Below are 23959 nucleotides of genomic sequence, written 5' to 3' on the forward strand. Positions count from 1 at the left end.
TAAATTGGAAACATCTACTTTTCTCTTTTGTGATTTGTCTTTCTCTACCTAAAAGCATCTCATGTTCACTTTTAACCCTGTTTACTACTTTAAAGACAGAAATTTAGATTTTTTTTTTTTGAATGAAGATGTTTTTTTAAACAATTCCCACCATAAAATTTTGAAAATTAGCAGAATGTTTCCCAAAAGTGTTTTTGAGATTTCCTGGAAGCAGAAAAAGCCCTTCTACTGCCCCTAGGGGGATGATGATGAACTACAGGCGAGAAAACAGGGACCAGTAGGTTTTGAAGGACAGTGGGGGTCGTGATACTGGGGGGCCTCAGGGTTAGAGGTCAGGCTGTCAGAGTTTCCTTCAGTTTTCTCCTTGTTGGGTTTTTATCTGGATTTGTCTCCCAAAGGGCCTCCTCTGCATCACTCCTGCTCTCCTGTTGGAGGGTCAACTCCTACTCCTCCTCTTCCTCCTCCTCCTCCTCCAGCCTCAGAAAGTCGGTGTTCATCATGGATCTGACAGCTGAAGACCTTTTGGATCCGCTTCGTAACGTTCTTCCTTTCCTGTTTCTGTCTGACAGCTTCGTTTGTTTGTGGCGTTGACCAATCAAACTCTGGAACACAGAAGAGGCTTTTATTGTGGCAGAAAATCTCAAAACTGAGTTCTGGTTCCTGCAGGAGGAGCGCTTTGGGATTCAAACCACCGACATTTAGGAACCTCATTCCGTTTCTAGCTGTCATTAATGAGGGGAAAAGGATTTTATTTTGCTGAAATCCGGACAAAAAATGAGATGTAGTTTTTGAAAGTTAGGTGGGTTTTTTTTACTTTCCTTTTTATTAAAAATGTGGTTCCTTCTGTAGTTTTTGTTCCTCAGGCGACGGTTCTGTGTTTGTTCGTCATTCTTCTTCTTTTTTCCCTTCCATGCAGCACTCTGATCACATTTCTTTCAGATGAAAAGGCTTTACGGAGATGAAGATTGAAGCTTTAGTGAAGAGGGTTACAGACAGAGATGGAGATCATGTGATGAAGCTCCGTCTGTCTCTGCTGCTTTACAGATCTAAAAAGGGTCAAAGTGAAGCGGAGCGTTCCTTCAGCTTCCAGGCTCTGCTCACTTCCTGGATCTTCAGCTTCCCTTTGAAGGCGAAGCCAAACTCTGCTCTTCCTCTTCTGTCTCCATAGGAGCTTTGCTGATCCTCACAGCTCTGCAGACTCTTCTTCTGCTGCTCCAGGGTTCCACCCTCTCTGGGTTTTGTAGCTGCAGGATGAACCTGAGGAGGCGTCCACTCCACCATCCTCTTCCTCTGCTGGAGGCTGAAGAGCCGTTGATGGCGGTTGTTCCTGCAGCAGCTGAGCTTCTTCCTGCTTCAGCCAGTGAGTGGAATCTGATCTAACGTGTTGATGAAATCACTTTTCCAAAGTTCCTCCATTTGGTGCTAATTTCAGGACGTTGCACCGTGGCGCCCTCCTCTGGACAGATCCGTTAATGCACTCATGAAGTTGTTTTTTTAGGAAATTGTTTCTGAAATCAACTACCGTTATAAAGTGTTGACATAAATTCAGGAAAGAAGTGAAATCAAAAGAGTTTCTTTATTATCAACATTAGAAATTCAGGTCAAGTTTAGTTGAGATCTTTTTTTCTGGATGCAGATTAAAGTCCAGCTTCACCAACAGTTTGACTGTTCTTTACTTTTTCAAACTTCCATGTTTTGCAAACCAAGCGGAAATGACAGCTGTGAGTTCATCAAATTGCTTCCACTTCCTGTCTCAGAACAGAGAATGTGAAGAAACGGACCCATTCTACCTCCTACAGGCGCTCGCCATCAGCTGGGAGCTCCTCCCCCTCCTGACTGAGCTTCTGAACATCTCCTGTCTGAGACCAAAACAGAGGATTTCCCAGAATCCCTCCTTCAAAATAAACCTCTGATGTGAAAAATTCACATTTGAGGTTTTACCTTCATGTTTTCTGCTGTTAATTTGTTTTTCCTGTCTTTCTGATTAAAAGCACGTCTAACCTGACAGGAAGGTGGCGCTGATGAGCAGATATTTGCAAACATAAAGCTCTCAGGGCGACGCGGCTTAAAGAACCTTCCTGGTTCTGTGTGGAAGCACAAAAACTGTGAAACTCCGAGTCAATCATCAACATTTAATAGTCAAACAGGTAGAAGGAAAGCTAATCACAGCCGTGAACGAGTCTGACCACAGACCTTCACCCCATAAACATCCCACGATTACAACATGAAGTGGATTTCTAACATAATCTCTGCTTAAAGATTCTCCCACAGCTTTGACTGAAAGGAGCTTGATTTAAAATATGTAGGAGTGAGGTTTTGCTGCTCTTATTTTGGTGTCAGATGGTGTTTCCGCTGGTTTCTTGGCTTCGCCCTCCCGAGGACTGACCTGACTGACCTCCGTCTGCAGAGGACGCCTCCTCAGGTCAGCCACAGAGCATGCTCAGTAGAGTCCTGGCCCGCCTGACTACATGCCGACGTCGTAAAGCGATGAGCCGATCTGCCTCCGGCCGCTCCTGTGAGGCGTTTTATGGCTGCTTCAGCGATTAGCCTGTGACGGCGGTGTCCTCTGACCTCCACGCCCCTCCGTGAGCGGGACGTGGGTTACAGCCTGCAGTCAGGGCGCTGGGAAGAAACAAACTTCCTCTTTCTGCTCCGGTCCAGCAGGTGGAGCAGCGGTTTTCTCCCTGACGTTGGCTGAACAGAAAGGCTGTGAAAGCACCACTCGCTTTGATCAGGACGACTTCTGTAGCTTTTATTTCGGAGGGACAGAGATGAACAAACTTAAATATGATTTCCCATGCTCCTTAGTGGCAGAGCCAGATTAGTTTCAAGCGGATCAACCGGACAACAGACGATGATAAATGCATGGATTTATGCCTGTAAGCATGTAGGACAGAGGACGAGCGTGCACGTGAGAGTGTGTTAGCCGGAGGAGCAGCATCCTCCGGCAGGCGTGGCTTGGGGCTCGTCGTCGACGATCTGTACGCCCCGCCTTGTTGCTGCTGATTGGCTGGCCCCGTTGCCCTTTGCCCTCTCCTCCGCATGAGCGGTCTCCATCATTCCTGAAAACAGAGGAGCAGTTGGACTGAAAGAGAAACCACACTTCATTCCACTCCCATCACGGAGCGTCAACACTTTATCGCTGCTTCCACAAACTCCGTCTGGCGGGATTTGTCGTAGAAATCAGAAAAAGCAGAGAATTCAAGAACGTTTCCTGAAAAGTTTGGTTTATAAACTCTTTTGAAGTCACGTGAGGCCTTCACTGCCGGACTAAAGGAAACGTCAAAAAATCTGTTTTCATCTGGAAGCACAACAACAGAGCAGTACTGGAGCAGGTTCATGTCATGACCCTGAACCGTTAACTGGGTCTGAGAATCGGACCGGAACCGGAACCATCCACAGAAAATGGTTTACTTCCAGCTCCAACCAAATGAGGGCAGTTCAGTCGCACCATCATGTTGGAGCCGGACGTCATCAGGAAGCAGCGATTGGTCCGAGTCGGTTTGAGTCATCGCTTCTATGGCAACCACTCTGGCCTATCAGGAGTAAGCTTGTTGGAAGGCCACACCCCTATGACTTGACAGCGGGCAACACAAAATCTGTCAATCATTTTGGACGTGGGGGCCAGCAGGCTCCACCTACTTTTATTGAGGCACCTGATTGGTCAGTTTATAACTTGAATAACAGAAAAATGTGGATCATCAAGAAGATGTTTTCAAAATGTATCAGACCCAGAACGGTTGTTCTGACCAATAGAAGGACTGAGTAACGGCTGTTTATTTCTCTGTTGAAGTACTTCCTGTTTCAGGTTTTAACAGTTTTTCTATTTGTATTTAACAGGAGGATAAAAACCTTTTGAAGGTTTCACCTTCATTTCCACCAGGGGGCGACATTTTCCCACCAATCCTTGATTGTAAAAAGCTTTTCTTGGATGGAACCTGTTTCAGACCCGTTTCTGTCTCCTCTGGCTGCAGTGGAAGCGTTTGAAGTTCCTCAAACATGGAGGAGGCCTGTGGGCGGGGCTTACTTTTACAGAGATCCAGGAAGAGCTCCTCAATGCCTTTGTTTAGCTTGGCTGATGTGTGGTAGTGTTTGGCTCCCACCGACTCTGCATAGCTGCACAAAAGAACAGAGAGTCAGTCAGTCAGTCAGTCAGTCAGTCAGTCAGCAGCAGCTCCTCACCTCTCAGCGTCCTCCACAGAAACATGTCTGTCTTTGTCCAAATCGATTTTATTACCTGAGGACAGAGAGAACATCTGCATGATGTCACCAAACCATGGAAAGTTCAGACTTTAAGCTCCTCCATCTCTGTCAGACGCTTCAGTCGAACTTTTGCGACTTTATCTTCCGGTTCCGGCTAAATGAGAGGAAGCAGTTTGCTCAGCGACACGGCTGGATGCTTTTGAACTCCAACAACGTCGGGTTTGTCTCTTTATTTAAAGAGATGAAGTGTGACGACTACGGAGACAGAAGCTCCTTTGATTCTCACTGAAATCTGCATTTCCTGATATGACAGGAGGACGGTCCTCATCAAAGCTGGTTGGATGTCTTCCTCGTTCATCAGAGCGATTCTGCCGTGTTTCTGTGGCGTGGACCGGGTTTACAGGCAGGAGATTGTTTTTCAGCTGCTGAGCAGCCGTGTTTACGCTCCAAAGTCCAGCACCGACCCGGACGTCTGGCTCAGAACCTCCTGACAAGCAGGGTCAGAGCTCCGCTCATGAAGCCTAGCGGCGAGCGCCGCACAAACCCGGCTTTCTTCCTCCAAAAGACGCCGCCTCCTGCCAACAAACGAGGAAACAAAACTGCCTTGATTGATCCGGCAGACGCAAGACGAGTCATCTGAGGAGTCTTAAAGACCCATTCCCATGAAACCCGGGTTCTGAGGGTCTTAACGGTTCTTGTGGCGTTTTTCTGATGAGCTAAATTGAGTTGAAAACTCCATTTCTGAGTTTTTCTTTATTCAAATCGCAGTGAATCAGGAGCAGACATACAGAAAATACGGTGGGCGGGGTCACAACCTTCCTGCTCCGAGCTGACAGCAAAGGGGAGGGGAATGGGGGCGGGCTAACTCCACACCAACCAGCGGTTTGAATGAACTCCTGCCGCTCTGCAGGAACTACGTCCTAGAAACGGCACAGGTTTTTCATTTTGGCTAAAAACGGCATCATCACATTGAAAAGAGCACTGGGAAGGCGTGAAGCCATCCGACGCTGATGGGATCTCCATCGTGGAACCGGCAGAACCGAGCGCAGAACAGAGTCCTGACGGTGGACCGCGGTGTTGCACGGAACGAGAGATGACGCGATGAAGGACAAAAGAACCAAAGACTCCAGTCAATAGATGCATCCAAATTTAGTTTAGATTTGAACTAACGCAGGGGGCGGGGCTTAGTCCCTTTCAGGCCGAGTCTCAGCGAGCAGACGAAGATCAGAACTGAAACTCCCTTCAGATCAGGTTCTGCTGCATGAAGACGTGCTGGATTTTGTGGTGACTCAGCAGCATCTCTGGGAGAAAAGGCACGGATTCGTGGACGCGGCTGTGAGGGCACCGCCGCCGCCGTGAAAGCGCTGGTGGGAGGAGACCTCAGCTGCTTCTCAGTTTTCAAACTGACGGAAAAGCTGAAAGAGCAAAATCCGACTCACCAACTATACATAAACAGATGTCGTTCCCCAACATTTTCCTCAGCTCTTTGACCCAGTTCTTCACCTGCAACACAAATTCAGGCTTTCACTTCCTCTTCCCGCCTGACGCTGCGCTCAGTCATCTCAGCGTCTGTTGGTGGTCAAATGGGCGGATACCTTCTGGAAGGAGTCTTCGTCTGTGACGTCGTACACTAGCACGGCTCCGTTGGAGTCTCTGTAGTAGATGGGACCTAACGCGTGGAAGCGCTCCTGACCGGCCGTGTCCTGCACACCACACTCAGATTACCGGGAGCCCCAAACGCATCGCGCCGACACGCGCAGCAGACGGACTTACCCAGATGGCCAGGTTTACCCTCTTTCCTGTGATGTTGAGCTTCTTTGTGAGGAAGGACGCCTGCAGAGGAAGAGAAGGGCACGGTTACCATGACGACCTCAGGACCAAAGTTTCAACTATGACCTTTGTTTTACATCCTGCAGGAGTTTCTGTGAGGTCGGCCTGACAGAATGAGTCACTTCAACCTGTGAGCGATTAGCGGCAGGAAGGACGCGTTCGGCCACGCAGAAACCAGAAAACCTGAAACGGTGTGAAGCTGTGAGGAGATTTGACGACTGAAGGTTGAGTCAGAGCACAACTACAATGTTTTGTTTGTGTTTCCTGTGAATGAAGGGGACGCTCACCAGAGATTTAGAAGATAAAAGAAACTAGGAATTTACTTAAAGCTAAGCTGGAGAAGCTCCATGCAAACCTGAAGATCCTCTGAATGAGAAAGATCAAAACAAGTTGGGATATGAATTTAAAAAAAGAATTGGGAGAAGACGTCTGTCCTGTGGAACTCCACAGGACAGACGTTTGAGGAAACACTCTGCGACCTTCTGGTCTAACCGCTCCACCACAGCCTGGGCTGAGCCTGGTGGCACGTGAACGCAGCAGCAGGCGGTCTCGTGACGACCCCGCCGCTCGTTCACAGAGCTCACGCTCAGACATCTCTGTGCTATGAACCGCTCCTCCACGCCTGAGCTCATGTCGGCGCCGTCCTCTGACCAGAAGATGTGACTCCTGCTCCTCTGCAGGCCAGAGACAGCAGCAGAGCTCATGTGAGCGAGGAAGGCCTGCAGCCGCGAGGATGAGGAGGCCGGCGAACCATGTGACCGGCGGACAGCGCTCAAGTCCACCACCCCCACCCAGAAAAAGGGTTTCTGTTGCTTAAAGTATTGATGAGTAAACATACAAACAGACATGAGTCCAAACAGGAAGTGGACCTGAAGGAGCGACAGACCAGCAGATTTCAGAGGTTCAGCAGCATCAAACATCTGTTTGTTCAAACTTTTGAAACGTCCTGATTAAAAATCTGCCGTTCGAAGCGATTGTAGTTTATCCAGATTATTAAATAAACCTCTTTAGGTAGAAATGCTGAAAGACGCTGTTGTGATTCTTCGCTGGACAAAAGGTAAATATTCCACCTCCATCATCTTCTGATCTGCTGTCGTTCTCAGTGGTCTCCAAATTCTGATGAAGCCGCTTTTAGCCAAAATCAAAAACTTGTGTGGTTTTCTAGGACCTAGTTTCTGCAGAGCAGCAGGAAATCATCAAAAACTGTCTTCTAGCATCAGAAACGGCCCTCAGAACATGTTAAACACGTCGTTTTCATCTGTGACTCTTTCAGTAAACTAATGTGGAAGGAACCAGACCGCAGGGCCTGAAACTCCGCCTCCATGACGACACCTGCCGGCTCTTCCTGTTAAGTAACTCCTGGCCTTCACTCAGACACGATCCTGATGAGAACAACTCCTGTTGCTGCTTTTACGGATTTCTTTCAGGTGTCGGTTTTTATATCAAATCAAAAGATCCGTCGTTCTCGTTCCATCTTTAGAAAAAAACAGCTGCATTTTAGGCTAAAGTTCCTTTCTGGGATTAAATGACGATGATATGGAAACGTTTCCTTCCAGCAGTAACCCAGTACAGATCACCTGTTGATGTTATTTGGAAGAATTATCCAGAAAATGAAGTCTGCTTTCTTCTGTTTGTGTCAGAGCATCAGAAACACGGAGAACACCGGGAACCCGGAGAACACCGGGAACCCGGAGAACACCGGGAACCCGGAGAACACCGGGAACGCGGAGAACGCGGAGAACACCGGGAACAGGAGCTGCTTGGTTCACGTGTTATCTTAGGGAAGGTGAAGAGAACCAGGAGGACTCCTGCTCGTCTGCAGGGAGGAGACAAAGGATCTTTTTCTGCTCCGTCATGTTTGGGTCGTTCTGATCTCAGCATGACTCGGCGCTTTAGCTCTGTCTGCTCCTCGGATCAAAGCCATCTTCTGGTCTCTATCAGTAAACCTCTGAAGTCAAATGAAAATGAGAAACAGCTGATCTGTGATGCCACCGAATCCTGTAGAACTGAACAGGAGGTTTGTCCTACGGGTTACCATGGCAACACTGTGCTGACGCTGTGAGGCCGCTGTGAGGTTTTGACCATTTAGTTTGACATTCAGACATGAACGTCTCTGCCCGTCACGCAATCTTTGACACACCTGAAATGCATTTGACAGCGTTTCCATGACAACCTGGCAAATGCAGCATCCCAGTCTACACAGAATTGTACCCAAGAGTTTTTAATCTACTTCTTAGTCAACACTTTGTTCATGTTCAGAGTTTCCTGCCTGACTCCGTTATCAGCTCCTGTTCCTGATAAAAATCCAGCCGTCCTTCAGTGATGAAGACGAGCTGCTGCTCCAGATCGAAGCCTCTTCATCTCCAGAGCCTCTTGGCTCCATTGGTTTAATACTCTGCAGTAAAAGGTAAGTAAGTAGTAATGTAAAAGTGAACTAACTCAAACAGCTGAAGGACAGTTTACCACAAATCAATTAGCAATCAGTAAATAACCAGATTATAAGGCAGATTTGATATTTTTGAACAAATTATCAGTAAGGGTCACTTAATAAGCTCTGATACAATTTGAGTTCATTAGATTTACTCATTTCCGGCTGAGATGCTCCAAATGAAGTATTTTTATAGCTGATGTCACACCAAATACTACTAGATCTACTGCACTATGATCCTATGTGACAAAGAGTCTTGAATTTTGAAAGGAAGTCGTCTGAACCTCTGTCATAACGGATAAACTATTTAGAAAAAGAGGCTTCTGTCTCTTTATGCCTGTTTATTTATGCAAAACACACCAGAGAACTGCTCCTCTGGATCCAAAGAAGCCCAAAAACTGAACCCAAAGCCCTCCTAAGTCTGTCTGTCTGTTAAGCGAGCGGGTTCTGACGAAGAACCGAACGGATCAGTGAGCAGGTTCAACGGGTCCCTGGAGAACGCGGGTTCTAAAGTCTATTCAGAAAGCAGGACTTCCTTCATGATCATCAGGAAGCAGATTACTCAAGAGAGCAGACTGTAATCAGATTACTTAAACATGTGCATTTGCACAGACTAATGTTCACGTTTAAAAGAACAAACCACAGAGAGAGATCATTAGGTCTAAAATGTGGAGTTCCACAGGGTCCTGGACTTAAACCACTGCTGTTCTCTAGAAACACAGCTGGAAATTGGTCAGGAATCGTGGATTTTACACGCACACACACACACACACACACACACACACACACACATAACGTTTTAATTCACTACGGTACCGGATATATATCGTGTTTGTATATGAACACAGAACTCCAGCTCCTTTAGTTCAGACATGTCGGTATCAACATGTCAAATTGAGAAATCACAACAGAATCAGCTGACTGTCCAGTCGGGGGGGGGGGGGGGGGGGCTGTTTACCGGAGCCCTTTGAGGTCAGATGTTTGTTTTCGTTACAGGGTCGCTCCGGATCATAAGCCGGATTCAGAGGGTCGGAACCGGGCACTTTCCTGGACCGTGAACATCTCCCACAGACACGTGATCCCTCCGTGGCCCCGGTCCGGCGGGCCGCTCCGTTATCAGCCGCGGTTCCGCCCCCCGATTGGAATGAGTTCAGTACTTCCGGGATAAGTTAAAGTGAGAAACAAGCGTACCCACCGCGATGACAGCCACACAAACACCCCTCACGGGCGAACCCCCCGCCCTCCCCGTTTGACCCGTTTCCCCCACACAAACAAACACAGGTCGGTCCGGTGCGTCGGGACCGCGCGGCGGTTCTTACCTGCAGCGTTGTGATGTGTTTGTCGTTGAATTTGTTCTCGCAGTACCGAAGCACCAGCGACGTTTTCCCCACGCAGCCCTCCCCGAGCAACACCACTTTGAAAGAGTAGGTTCTGTTGCTGGTTCCGGCCGCTCCCGCGGATGACATGGCCGAACTTTGTTCCGAAAATCCTCCGAATGGATCAAAACAGGCGTTTCCAAGCTAACGCTGCTAATGCTAAACGTTCAAGTGGAGCTTACATCGGCTTCCGAGTTTTTTAAAAAAAAAAGCTAAAAACACGAGAATAACTCCTCGACAGCCCAAATGACCCGAACTGTTCTGAGATACCGTCCACGACCGAGAGAAAACCGGGTCTTAAACCGGAACCAGCTCCGTTTCCAATCTGATGCGAAACCGTTCTTTCACCAACTAATGGCGTCTCTATGCTAGCTGCTAGCCGTCTAGCTTAACCAAAGATCGTGTATTTGCGTGATGAGTTTGTTCTTTTATCTGCTCATCATCAAACAACAGAACGAAAACAGTTCCAATGCTTTCCTCATGGAGGTAAAATGAATAAAGCTTCACAATCGATCTCCAAATGGAACAAATAAGTATTATTCACATTACATTAGACCACAAAACACACTTAGAGATCATAAGATTAGTTTTTCACTTTGTAAATGGTGTATACTCATATGGTGCTCTTCTACCTAAAAGGCCCAAAGCGCTTCACAGTCACAGACCCATTCATACAGTCACACACATTTACACACACACACATTCACACACTCCGCTGCCGAACACTGGTGCCAACCTCCCACCAGAGGCAAGGTGTGGTTCAGTGTCTTGCCCAAGGACACTTCGACACATAGGCGTACAAGGCGGGAATCGAACCCGATCATGGGTCGACCGTTCCTATCGCTGCACCACGGCCGCCCACCCTTTGTGAGGTCAGACTGTGGAGAACATTTTAAACAAAGTTCCAATATGTATCACTTTGAAGCAAAAGGCGTTTTTTTTAACTGACCATTAGTTAGAGCGTCAGGGGATCAATTACCAGCTTTAAAAGTCAATATGTAAGGGGGGAGGGGGGATTATTTGAAAAAACTTTGATAAAACGGCAGAGTGAGAGCTCCTTTCAGCGGTAATATCTCTGCTATGACACATGACGAACTGCGTCAGCGAACGACGTCACGTCGAACAACAAACAGCCTCGAGCTTTTCCAGTAAAGAGCGCGCGGAAGCAAAGAGCGGCGCGTGAGTGAATTCTCCAAGAATATTCGCTCGCAGAAACAAAGGATTTTCTTCCTGACCCCTCCCATTTTGTTTGATCTGTAAAAGAGAGAAATAATCTACATATAATATTTTTTAAAAGAGTACGAAAAAAGATCTGCAACATTAAATAAAGGGAATATTTTCAGAAGGACGGAAATCATCAATAAAAATGTAAACAGATAAACAAGGCATTAGTGAATGTTAACGGGTTTGTTCCTCATTTTTGAATTTTTTGTTCATTTTAAGCGTAGAGTTGCCATAACTGCAGCAAAACTGAAACAATTAACCAAATAAAAAGAATTCTTCAGAAAACAGGCTGCAGTAAAGCCGCTCCGCCGCTAGAGGTCAGCGCTGCACCAGAATAGAAACTTGAAAAGTTAAAAGTCAATCAGATTTGTGACCAAAACCTTCAAGTCAGTTTCAGCAAAGTTAACTTACTTTTGACAGATAACCGTTATTGTGCTGTTTTGTTTGACCTAATTTAAGATAATTAGAATAGATTTTTACGAAATGTTGGATGAATGCAATTTAGCACAAAAACTGTGTTTAATGTGGAATTAAAGTTATTTGAATTAAATCTATATAGTAGAGTTTCCGGTTTCTCTTCATGAATAAACCAACAAATGATGCAGTTTAGAAAAATGAGTTATACATTTCAAAATAGCTTTAAAAGAGATTTAAAAAAAGACAGAATAAATTTGAAAAAACTAAAAAACCTTTGAAGAAATAACTAAAATATCGGTAATTATATAATAAAAGAAGGAAATCCTTTAAAGAGCGACAAAAAATCAGTTTAATATAAGTGAAAGTTCACTTTAACCCCTTCATGCCTGAATTAATAGGCACTTATGTAACATTTTCTGCTGTGTTTTTTTCCTTTTGGTGATGCTAAATTAGATTAAATTCAATGTTGCAAAAACCGGAGATGTAAACAAGTTCAGATCTTAATGAGCTAAAACTTTGTTTTACTATTTATTGAACGTATCCTTTGACTCCTGCTTGCCACCACAAGTTTGGTCTCATCTCAAAACCGGCATAAATTGTTTAAATTAACAATCCGGTCACTCTGTGGTTGTGGTTTCAAAGGCATTTACTGGAACTGTGTGTTTTTATGGGTGACTGTAGCTGCTTTGGGGGATTTGTGCAGAACCACGTCTGAAATCGCCTTCATGTCTTTCATTTCATGATTCTTCAGATAAATGCTCCAGACATGAAAGACTTTCAGCCGATCCGCTCCTTTAAAGCCAAACACGCGTGTTCTGTGTCTTACGTGTTGCCTCCCTCCGTGCGTGTGTGAGAGATAACCATCTGCATATCTCGCCTTTACCTGCCCCCCCTCACCCCACCCTCAACACCCGTTTCTCTAATATAAAGCCTCACTGTCTTTTATCACAAACTCCTTCACAGGCGGCGCAGCTGATCATTAACCTGGGCTCGGCCTGTCCTCCCCCCTTTGTGACTTCCTGCTGCTCCTTTAACTCTCTCTGTCATTGGTTTACAAATCTAATCTGCATCCATGAAGACTTTTTCTTCAAAACCTGTTACACCAACAAAAACAAAAGAATGATTCTAATGAACAAACGATGAAAAAGCTAAAAATGAAGAAAAGAAAAACTGGGATCAAACTAACCACAGACTTCTTCCATTAAGACAGACATGTCCACAGTTAAATTTGGAACAGTTTGTCTTTTTTTTTATTTTGGCGAATGCTTTTATGTCCTGCTGTCTTCATTCTAAAACTTTTAAATCTTCCCTTTTTACATGAACGGTTCATGAAAAATTGAAATAATACACCTCTCTGTTTTATTAGATGTGTTATGAATGCAGACTTAAATAATTTGACATTTTTGTGAATTTAGTGGTTGGACTTGTCTATTCATTGGCTCCGGACTGTTGGCAAAGATGTATAAATAAAAAATAAAAATGAAACATCTGGTTGACGGTGATTGCAAAAACGCTTCTCTGCAGTAAAGTGGTGCATTTCAGGGTGAAACTGCTTTTCTACACTTTCTGGAATTTCGTTAAAAGGTTAAAAAGTTACGATAATGCGAAAGACGTCAACCGCTAAAGCTACAGTGTCAACGGGTAAAATAGGGTTGCCAGCCCTGTTGGCAGGAGCAGGAAGTACATGCAGGCAGAAAAAGCAGTTACATATTCTACCACCAGATGGCAGCAGTGCTGCTCCACGCCCCTGTCAGTTCACGACAAAGGTGTTGGCAGAGCCACGCCCCTTTGACAACGTCACGTTGGATTTCATAAAATGTGTACTTCAGAAAATCTTATTTTTCAAACTTTGCATTTGGTTTTCATTTTGGAGGCAGTAAAATTGCTAAACCTTTGATGATCTCTCAGTTCTATCAAAATATTTGGCACTTTTGTTATTTTTCTGTTATTGGTTTTTGGTTTAAAGTCCAATTCAGAATTTATTTGACCACATTTATATTTCACAGTAAACTTTATTTGTGTTAAAGCGTTCTTGTCCTCTCAGACAGTTTTCATTCATTAATTGCTGCTTTGAAGTCATCAAAGCAAAAACAAATTAAATATTTATGTAAAGTGATACAAATAATTTAAATGTTTTATTTCTTAAATGTCTGTCTGCAAAACCTCAAACATCTTCACTTCACCCAAACAAAATGATGTTTAATTCACTCAGAGTCCCACCACGATCATCTGTGTCAAAATGTTCCCAGAGGTCTATTAATCTGCAGAGCGACGGGAGTTCACCAGAAATTCACCCCTGAGTTGTGGGCGGGAATGTTGGTGCAGAAGTAAGCCTGCACTGATATCCCATCATCCCTTTGTCTACACTCTCTCCCGCTAGCTTACAGCCCCCAAGCTAACATTAGCGGTGCAACAACATCAGATCTATCCAAGATCTGCAAGAATTATAAGAAGTACATCATCGCTCTGCTCATCATCCTCATCTTGACGCTCTTCCTGGTTCTGATCTTCTACACACTGCCGGGGAAAATCAGCTCCCTCATTGTGAACGGATGAAGAGGAAGGAGGAAAAGGCGTCCCATGTTCCTGCTTGTCATGGTGTGTCAGCATTTCAGGAAGCAGATGCTGCATCGATTTGGATCCAGATTCCAGCTCAGAGCAGGAAATAAAAAGATGTTCATGGATCTGTTTCTCTGACAGTGGATGATCAGAAAGGGGCGGAGCTGGAAGCTGGTGGCCCCGCCCAGCATATTTTCTACGTAACTAATTTATTTTTTTATCTGCTCCTGATTCACAACAATTTGAATAAGTAAATATTCAGAAATGTGCATTTTGAGCTCAATGTTCTTTATAAATGTCCTCCATCATCAGAAAAATGCCACAAGAACGTGTTAAAAACACCAAAACCAAATCAAATCAGGCACATCTTGAAGATAAAGGTGGAGGTGCTGACTGACTCCACCCTCCAACCAGGTGTAGTTTACCTGTTAAAGGAGGGAGGATGAGCTGCAGAAGATGAGGAAAAGCTTTAATAAACAACCTGAAGCCAAAGAGTCACAAAAACATGTAAACACGAAAAGTAATCTAAAAAATCAATAAAGAATGTTTTTAATAGATTAAAGTTATAGTTAACAAAATGTCCATAAAACACATTGAGGTCAATCATTCAGTTTTTTAATTGTTATAATGAAAGCTGGTAGTTTTCCTATCTTGTTTTTAAAACATACCTATAATAAAGAACTAAAGTATAAAGTGACAAAGTGGAAAAAGACACTTTGAGATACTTGATCATATTTTAAACTATTTATTTATTGAAGTTTTTACTTTTAAAATGGTTCACGTTTTTGTGATTGAACAGAATGTGATCAATAAAAATGTCAGAATTGATCCTGAAATGTGTCCGCGGGGACGCGTGTTCATCCCCCTGAGCGCGCGGGCTGACTGTATATAAGCGCGCGGGGTTTCCACGCGGCTGCAGACTGGAGAGAGCCACGCGCGAGCCTCCACAGCTCTCCGCGTGCAGACCTGCTCCTCCGAACCCCGACCAGAACACAGTTGGCGAACCGGAGCGCGTTCCGGACATGCGGGGGTTCCACGCTCTGTTTGCGGCGCTCGTGCTCCTCCCGGCCGGGCTGCGGGGCTCCGAGGGGCCGGGCGGCGCGGCCGCGGGAGTCCGCGTGGACGGTTCCGGGGACGCCGAGGCGGGACGGGCCAGCTGCCCGGGCCGCTGTCGGTGCGAGCTGGACGGGCTGCTGCTCCGCGTGGACTGCTCGGACCTGGAGCTCCGCGCGGTTCCGAGCGACCTGAGCGTCTTCACATCCTACCTGTAAGTCAACGCACGCGCGCCGCTTCAGTATCACAAACCTGTTGCTCTCGCTCTGCAGTGTGGCGCGTGCGTGCGGGCACGTGCACAGATGTGAGAGTCCAAGCACCTGTCCTCAGGCGCACGCGGCCTGAGGGCCTCGGAGGTGAAGGTCGCTGAGCGGCAGGACCTCCTGGGGGAGCTGCTCCCTAAAACCTCCTGCAATCCTCTCAGAGGTGTTTTTTTTCCTGGAGAGAAACCCACCAGAACCCAGGAGGTCCGGGCTCCTGAGCGCTCCAGAGGTTCTGTTTGGACTTCTTGCAGGTTCAAACCTTTCTAGAAAACCTTCTGGACACTATTTAAGCTCCAGGGGCCTTGAACCTTCACCTCCTGTCAGGCTTAAGGGCCCTGATTCCGATTTAACGGGTTTCTCTGGACTGGAGCTGAACTGAAACCAGATTCAGACTCTGAACAGGTCTCAAACCCGGCTGGGAGGTTCTTCAAAGAATTCTTCCTTCATTGGTGAAAAGAAAAAGAAAATTAGGCTTCATAATGAAAACAATCCATTTGATATGAAGGCGCCTTTCGATGGCCTCCAGGACACCGTAACAAATATTCATTAAACGCAATAAACAACTGACAGAAAAAGTGACGTAGACCTAAAGGACGTAGAGCTGCCTCCCCAGCCGGAGGAGACTCTGAGGCCAGAGGTGAAGGTTCCTGAGATAAAAAAAAAAGATTATTCTTCTCAGGTTCAGGTTCTCAGCGTAGCACCTCCTGCAGGTTAGAAACCACCTGAGAGATTGATGTTAATTAGACGGACAGCTGTTCCATCAGACGCTGTTCCATCAGACGCAGTCACCATCCTCTTCATCAGACAGATGAAGAGGATGAGGAGGATGTAACCAGGTGGCGTCCAGATGAACCCACATTTCTAACAAGGAGCGATTAGCGCAGATTAAACTTCTGCTTTCTTACATTATTTGGTAATAATCTGTTTTTCTGAACCAGTGAAGCTTCAAACTTCAAAGTCTCACAGGTGAGTTTTCTCACCTGTGAGACCGTCAGAAGGAAGGCTCCCTGTAGTGTCTGCTTCAGGACTGGGAGAAGTTCTTTGTGGTCCAGCTGAAGTTCTGGCTTTAGGTCAACGTTTCCATGAGCTGCTCCAAAGGAAAAGGTCTTTTGAACATGTTCTGGTGGCATTTTCTGAAAGAAAACTAAGAGAAAAACGAAATTTCTGAGTATTTCTTTCTTCAAATTGTTGTGAATGTGCAGACAAATGGATCCATGAACGTCTTTGTTTGCTGGAATCTGGATCAGAACCGGACAGTTGGATAGCTCCAATGTTGCTCGCCATGTTTGTCGTTCCGCTGATGATAGCTTGGGGGTGTGAGGGGCTGTAAGCTAGTGGGAGAGCATGTCAACGAGGGGATGATGGGAAATGAATACAGGCTCACTCTGCACTTAATTGATGAAGTCCTCCAGAAACAATGTCCTAGAAAATGACACAGGTTTGTGGATTTGGGCTAAAAATGATCTCATCTGGATTAAAAGACCAATGGGAGCGCTTTGATCAGAGTGGGACCATCAGGTCCATCTGTTCTCCCAATAGGAGACTTCCCATGGAGGAGAAACGTCTTAAGGCCTGTTCACACCGGGACGAATTTCGCCGGCGATTTTCGCCGACGTTTAACGCCTCGTGACTAAACAAAGGGCACCAATGAGAGTGTGCACACCGACGCGAAAAAACGCCACGCGTCAAAGCATCAAAAAAAAAAACCGCCTCGGATTAGTTTTTTTTTTTCGACGCGTCGCGTCGAAATCTATTCGACCAATGAGAATGGCGCTTTTGCACACGTGTCTGGAGCTTCTGAAGTTACAGTAAAACACAACTTGGGGGCGCTCAAACACAAAACTGCCTTGCTGAGCACACATACCAGCGAAGAAGTTAGACGCCAAGTAGCGTCTACACTGCCGCGAAGAAATAATGACGGACATTCTTAAATATCCCCGAACCAAGTACCAGTTGGAGCTACTGGTGCTTGAAATATTCATGTTTTCTTTGTATGATTCTGACTAGCGTGTAAATACTTGCTCTCTTCTTCTGAGCGAAAAGCGACTTTAAGAATCGTAAAGTTGCGCAGCGCCACCTTGTGTACAGGAGTATTTCTGTTTTACACTAAGCGCCATCTAATGTCAGGGAATGAAATTGCATGTTCACTCCACTCATCGTCAGCGAAAATCGCCTGGGTGTGAACACAAAAGACGTGGCGAAAAACGCTGGCGAATAACGCCTGGCGAATATTCGTCCCGGTGTGTACGGGCCTTTATGGAGGAGAAACGTCTTCTTATGAAGGAGAAACGTCTTCTTATGGAGGAGAAACGTCTTCTTATGGAGGAAAAATGTCTTCTTATGAAGGAGAAATGTCTTCTTATGAAGGAGAAATGTCTTCTTATGAAGGAGAAATGTCTTCTTATGAAGGAGAAATGTCTTCTTATGGAGGAGAAACATCTTATGGAGGAGAAATGTCTTCTTATGGAGGAGAAAGGTCTTCTTATGAAGGAGAAATGTCTTCTTATGAAGGAGAAATGTCTTCTTATGAAGGAGAAACGTCTTCTTATGGAGGAGAAACGTCTTCTTATGGAGGAGAAACGTCTTCTTATGGAGGAGAAATGTCTTCTTATGAAGGAGAAATGTCTTCTTATGAAGGAGAAATGTCTTCTTATGGAGGAGAAACATCTTATGGAGGAGAAATGTCTTCTTATGGAGGAGAAAGGTCTTCTTATGAAGGAGAAATGTCTTCTTATGAAGGAGAAATGTCTTCTTATGAAGGAGAAACGTCTTCTTATGAAGGAGAAACGTCTTCTTATGGAGGAGAAACATCTTATGGAGGAGAAACGTCTTATGGAGGAGAAATGTCTTCTTATGAAGGAGAAACGTCTTCTTATGGAGGAGAAACGTCTTCTTATGGAGGAGAAACGTCTTCTTATGGAGGAGAAACGTCTTCTTATGGAGGAGAAACATCTTATGGAGGAGAAACGTCTTCTTATGGAGGTTTCTGAAGAACTTTTCCAAAGGCCTCCTAACTTCTGGATTTGCCGTTTGAAACCTTGGATCTGAACTTCGTAAAAACCCCAAAATCTTTAGGATTTCAGCTGGTTACTGTGGTTTGTTTCTGACATCCCATAATAGACATGGCTGCAGGAGCTCTTTGTGAAGTTGTTCGGGGGCTGGCGGGTTCTGCGGTGGCCGGGATGTGAGGGGTTCTGGAGCGGGTTTGGTTCCGGCCGTTTGGAGGCCGGAGTGTAAAATCCTGTTAGAGGCGACAGTAGAATGAATTCAAATCCATGTCACCTCCCAGCAGGTGAGCGGCCTCCACGCCAGCCAGGCCCAACTGCGGCCGCAGCATTACGTCATTGGATGGAGGCTGTTGGTGTGTGTGTGTGTGTGCACGTGTGTGTGTGTGCACGTGTGTGTGTGTGCAGGGGAACCTGCCTGTCTTGGCTGCAGCCTTGAAGCTGCACAATGTTCAGGATTTAGATTTCACCGTCATTAAAGAAAACTCACTTCTTTTCAGGGCAGCCATGAGTGTGCACGTGAGCGTGCGTGTGTGTGTGTGCGTGTTCTTTACAGTTTCCCCATGAAAGAACACACACACACAGACAGACGCCGATCAAAGGCTCTTTGTGTCTTTATTAAAGCTCCAATCAGGAATCGAATCCAGAAACACATCAAAGACTTTATATGGGTGGAGCGTGCATGTGAGCGTGCACGTGTCAGCTTGATTTTTTTCTTCTTCTTTCTTTTTAACAAACGTCTCCTCGTGAAAGCGTGAAGTTTTCCAGCTGATCCAGGAGTGTGTTTTTCAGGAAACATGGGATTTGCAGCTGATCAATTTGATGTTCCTCACAGAACCGCAGCTGCATGGTATCAGAACCAGAACCGGGCTGCAAGGCTCACACGATTGCCATGGTGCAGTGTGGAGTTTATGGGATTCTTTGTTTTTATGGAAAGAGCAGGTGAAAGTACAGACGCCTCAAACCAACATAATGTTAACCCAAAGGTCCGTGTTCTGACATGGCGAGCCCGGCAGGAAGCCGGCGTTACACGTTACCTACAGTGAATCATTGAGGAGGGGGGCGGAGCCAAAAAAATCCTCTGTAATCCAAGTCCAGGATTGGGTTTTTGATTCAGAACTCTGAGCTGCGGTTTCCTCATGAAGAACCTGCAGGTTCTGGAAGAACCTCATGTCACCAAAGCTCAAACATTTACATCAAATTTGGCTTCTGTAACAACAGCAACAAAAATAATTGTCAAAAAACAAACAAAAACTCAATTTTGACTCGTACGGGTTCTGCGGGTTTTTGCGTTGTCGGGTCCGTGGAGGGTCATAGAGAGCAACATCTTCGGGTGTGTCTTGCAGTTCCCTTCAGGCCCGTACGACCACCTCAAGGGGCGCCATGAAAGTGGAACGTACCATTTTCAGTGACCCCCGTCGGCCGTCCACACAATCTACACTCTGACACCCGTAAGGGTGGGGCTTTAATGCTGGAAGATGTTTTAATGAGATATAACGTTAATGGGAGGAGTCAACACATCCCCACAGACTGTGTCCAACTCAAACGCTGTGACTGTGGAGGTGCAGAGCAGGAGTCCATCCTTTGAATCAAACCTGCGACCCCCTCAGCGTGGGAGGGGACATTTTGAAGCTGGAAGACCAACGAGCTAAACGTCGTTTGAAAGGGATCCAGCTGTGACCTTCTACCTCTGCAGTCTGGGAGCTTCTCAGAGGGAAGCAGAGAAACGGGGAGTCAGCTCCTTCCTCCATCATGGGTGGGAATCAAACGGCGACATCGTCAGCCCATCCGGAGACTTTCTGGAGAAAATTGATCTCATCAGGGAGAGTCACTTTACGTCTGCCTGACCGCCGTCAGTCTGAGTGCTGCCATCTGTCAACGTGTGTGTGTGTGTGCGTGTGTGCGTGTGTGTGCTGGAGCTGCATGCCTAAGCAGAGCTGCCTGCAGCTTGAATGGGCCTGGAAGTCTCCTTTCTCCCCCTGACTGACAGCAGCAGCACAGGAATGCATTTAGCCTGAATGTGATGAATGAACCGATGTGCATATGAAGGATCCTGTGGCCACGCCCCCTCTGGCAGCCATATTGGACCACGACATTTGCAGTCAAATGACAAAGTGATGGAGCCTCTCCAGGTTTATGTGTGAAAGCATCATAGAAACGTCAGCTTCAGTTCTCCTGCTTCTCTCTGGTTCCTCATGTAGAATGTTTGATTCTGAAAGAAAACACAAACAAGACTTTTTTTTTTCTTCAAGCTAAAGTTACTTTCATAGGAAAACAAACAAAATTCCTCTAAAAACTAACAGATGCTTTAGGAAAGAGGAAAACAAGTAGATGTTCTATTCCCAGACAGTTTTTTGGATTCTTCTAAAGCAGCAGGAACCCCTGGGGTCATGCAGAAGATCCAGATTAAACACAAAACCTGCTGCCTGAGGCTTCTAGAAGCTGACATGGAGCTCTTCCATGTGCATTTATTGGTCAATTTCCTGGTAAAACCAAAGTTGTTTTGAGTCCAACAAAATTAAGGTCAATAGAACCTAAGCTTTGGGATTTTCAGAGGAACGTGAACATATATGCACATATAAATGAGGAAAAATATGAATGTGGTGCAGAAGGTGCAGCGTTGTGCTGCAGTCTACAGCCTTTCTCTACAGTCATTAAAGCAATCCTGCATCAACAAGAACATTTACATGAAAAGTCCCAGCAGTGGTCACACACCTGGTTGTGTGAAATGTGTTCTCCGCAGTCACAAAGTGGGTCTTTAGGTCTCATCACCTAAAGTCAGAACTTCACCTGGACCATAAAGACCTTCTTACAGGCCCCCAATCCCCAACCCCGTGATGCTGAATATCAAGCAGGGAGGCTTTGGCTCCCATTTTAATAATCTTTGGCATGACTCGACCGTGGATTTGAACTCACCACCGTGCACTAAGGTGAGTGAGTTGGTTGTAATGCTGTCCAGCTGCTGTTTTTTGTTTAACGGGAATCCAAAGTTTCTGGAGTGTGTTCTTGTGGTTCTACCTCTAGACACCACCAATGAGGCGTCATCAGCAAATGGACGAATTCTCCACCTTGAACAGAATCACCACAACTCTGAGGGGAACATAAGAGAACCACTGTTTTTGGGCTCTACGTACAAAACATGTGGCCACTGAACACAAGTTCATCCAGGTCAAGCTTTGACCAATCAGGGACTCGGATTTGGTAGTGAAGTATGGACGGCGTCCCCTTTCAGTCACAGAAGTGCCAACTGTGATCATGGAGGAGGAATTAATTGCTGTTTTTGTCCGTCCAGAAGTCTTTCATATATTTAAGGAGAGATGTGAAAGAAAACATCTAGAACAAGTTTCACCAGATTTGCAGCACTGCAGCATTTTGCACCAAGTCTCTTCCAACTGTAGGTGGAGGTTATGGACTAGAAACAGCAGAAAAAGAAGAAGCCCCTCCCTGCTTGACTTCTAGTCTTTTGTTGGTTGATCTGACTTCATCCCAGCTAACAGTCGGCTAATTCACTGTAACCTTTCCAAAGCGCCGATGGCTTGAACGTCTTAATGTTGTCGTTTCTGACAAACCTCTGAAGTTTTGACCATTTTTTATGTCGTTACTGTCTGACGTTTATCTGATGCTACACTTTCCTGTGGACATGATGTCATGAGGGCGAAGACCTTCAGATTCGTTGAATGTCAGTCCAGTTGGCTTTAAGAGTGAGGAAAGGTGAACTTCCTGGTGCCTCTCTGACTCCGCCCACCTGTCAGGATGACAGGAAGTCCATCCGTCTGAATGTTTGGAGCTGAAGCTTTTAGGCTCCACGGATGAGCAGACGTCACACAGGCAGCTCAACCTGACAGCGCAGGTAAAGGCGCGCTCCTGCGGGGTTATGAGAAAGGTCAGGCAGACAATGGAGCCTGATACCACAGCAGCCTCCAGCCCGAGGCTCGTTTTTTAAACTTTCAGCTGAAAAAACATCCATTATGGATGAGAAGGAGCTGAACGACTGTGAGGACAAACAAAAGCACCTTCTCCTTCACGGAGGCACAGAGCAGAGTTCAGAAAAAGCTGCTCTTTGAGTCCTGCGGAGACGCTGCGGTTCTGTTTGACGTCTTTCTGTTATGATTACAGTTCAGGCTTTTTACATCCTGCAGCTCTGATTTACACCTTTCACTTCCTCAGGTCCAGGTTTCATCAGCGGGAAGCTTTCCTCGGAAAGTTCTGTCTGCGTTTGTCCTTTTACAGAGATAGTTAAATGTCATTTCAACCGTTTTTTTTTTCTTTTTTTACATTAATTGAACATATTTATTTATTTGTGTGAAGCAATTTGAGCTGTTTTGTTGCAGGAAAAGTGATTTATGAATAAAGTTGAATTTGAATGATGAAATCAGACTGGGATGGCGATACTCCGTGGGTTCAGTCTGGATGGATAAACGGTGGTCGCAGCTGTCCATCAAAGGACATGCTCTATTTATGCAGAATCTTTCAATTTGATGTCAAAAGATTGTGGTTAAATATAAAAAAATCTCTTTCTGTACAGTCGTCATGGTTACAGGATTGAGCTAAAAAGCTAAATATATTTATGAACCCGTCTTTGACACATTAGGAACCCTGTAACCCTCTTTAAGCTGCCGTAACTCCTTAACTGTTTGCATAAATAATTCCATCAGAATCTGAAAGCTGAGAAAAGCGGCTTTGTGCCGATATGTGACACTGTGAAGCTGCTTTTTTGTGTCAGAATCTGGTTTATGATTAACACGCTTCAACCGTTTCCACCTTGTTACCAGCCTGTTACCAGCCCGTTACCAGCCTGTTACCAGCCTGTTACCAGCCCGTTACCAGCCCGTTACCAGCCTGTTACCAGCCTGTTACCAGCTTGTTACCAGCCTGTTACCAGCCTGTTACCAGCCCGTTTCCAGCCTGTTACCAGCCCGTTACCAGCCTGTTACCAGCCCGTTACCAGCCTGTTACCAGCCTGTTACCAGCCCGTTTTCAGCCGGTTTTGTTAGACTTGAAGGAAGACTTGCTGATGTTTGGGACAGAAATGATGGCCGAGTTTAAGCTGCAGCGAAACCCTTCAGAATCTGGTGAACCACCTGTTTGCATGTTCAGCCTTTTAAAGGATGACAGCAGAGACTGATTACACTGATGGGGGGGCTCCCCTGGCCCCCTCTGGGCCCCCTGCCGACCCGCCCTCCCTGCAAGACCAAAAGAAAAGCATAAAGAAAGAGAGAAAGAGGACAAAAACAGAAAGAGGCCTTGTTGTCACTCTGTTTTTCTGTCTTTCTGCAGCCGCCGGCGTTCCAACATCCGTCTGAGATCCGTCAGGTTCAGAAACTCTCACTGTTCAGAGTTTGCACCTCCTCCTTTATCAGGGCTATGATCAAAAACAGGACAGCTCCTTAGAATCTCACAGAAAAGTTTGTGAACCCAGACGTTTTTCACAGTGCAACTGTAAACGAGTGAAACCTCAGTAGATGATCTGTTCTCGTTTTCTAAACAGAAAAGAGCAGACATGAAAGTGAAAGTAAGTGAACCCCCGAGCAAAATTGCTCCATCAGAAAGACTCTTTTTTTGGATCAGTGATTGGTCAAAACAAACCATGAAGCACGGTGG

General features: G+C 45.8%; 2 protein-coding genes and 1 long non-coding RNA gene across 5 annotated transcripts in view; 2 read left to right on the top strand and 1 right to left on the bottom strand.

The window, feature by feature from the left end:
• The first annotated feature begins 208 nt into the window (after window positions 1-208).
• LOC110017596 lies at window positions 209-8377 on the top strand. The gene is made up of 2 exons (XR_002293030.1): window positions 209-1360; window positions 7307-8377. It is a non-coding gene; the product is annotated as an uncharacterized LOC110017596 (long non-coding RNA).
• rab21 (RAB21, member RAS oncogene family) lies at window positions 2113-10235 on the bottom strand. The gene is made up of 7 exons (XM_004083247.4): window positions 9781-10235; window positions 5977-6036; window positions 5799-5906; window positions 5643-5706; window positions 4183-4237; window positions 4028-4116; window positions 2113-3062 (listed from the first exon to the last, which is right to left on the bottom strand). Exons 1-7 carry the CDS (start codon window positions 9925-9927, stop codon window positions 2923-2925), a joined length of 663 nt encoding a protein of 220 aa, XP_004083295.1. The 5' UTR covers window positions 9928-10235; the 3' UTR covers window positions 2113-2922.
• Window positions 10236-14911: 4676 nt separating this feature from the next.
• lgr5 (leucine rich repeat containing G protein-coupled receptor 5) overlaps window positions 14912-23959 on the top strand; it is a 39964-nt gene continuing 30916 nt past the window's right edge. For 2 of the 3 annotated variants that reach the window (XM_023952227.1, XM_023952228.1), the window contains exon 1: window positions 14912-15304. In XM_023952227.1, the coding sequence (XP_023807995.1) occupies window positions 15060-15304 (245 nt within the window). In that variant the 5' untranslated portion in view covers window positions 14912-15059. The remainder of the gene's footprint in view (window positions 15305-23959) is intronic. The other variant, XM_023952226.1, reaches the window with a different exon arrangement.

This window comes from Oryzias latipes, chromosome 23 (genome assembly GCF_002234675.1).
Source record: "Oryzias latipes chromosome 23, ASM223467v1".
Classification (NCBI taxonomy): Eukaryota; Metazoa; Chordata; class Actinopteri; order Beloniformes; family Adrianichthyidae; genus Oryzias; species Oryzias latipes.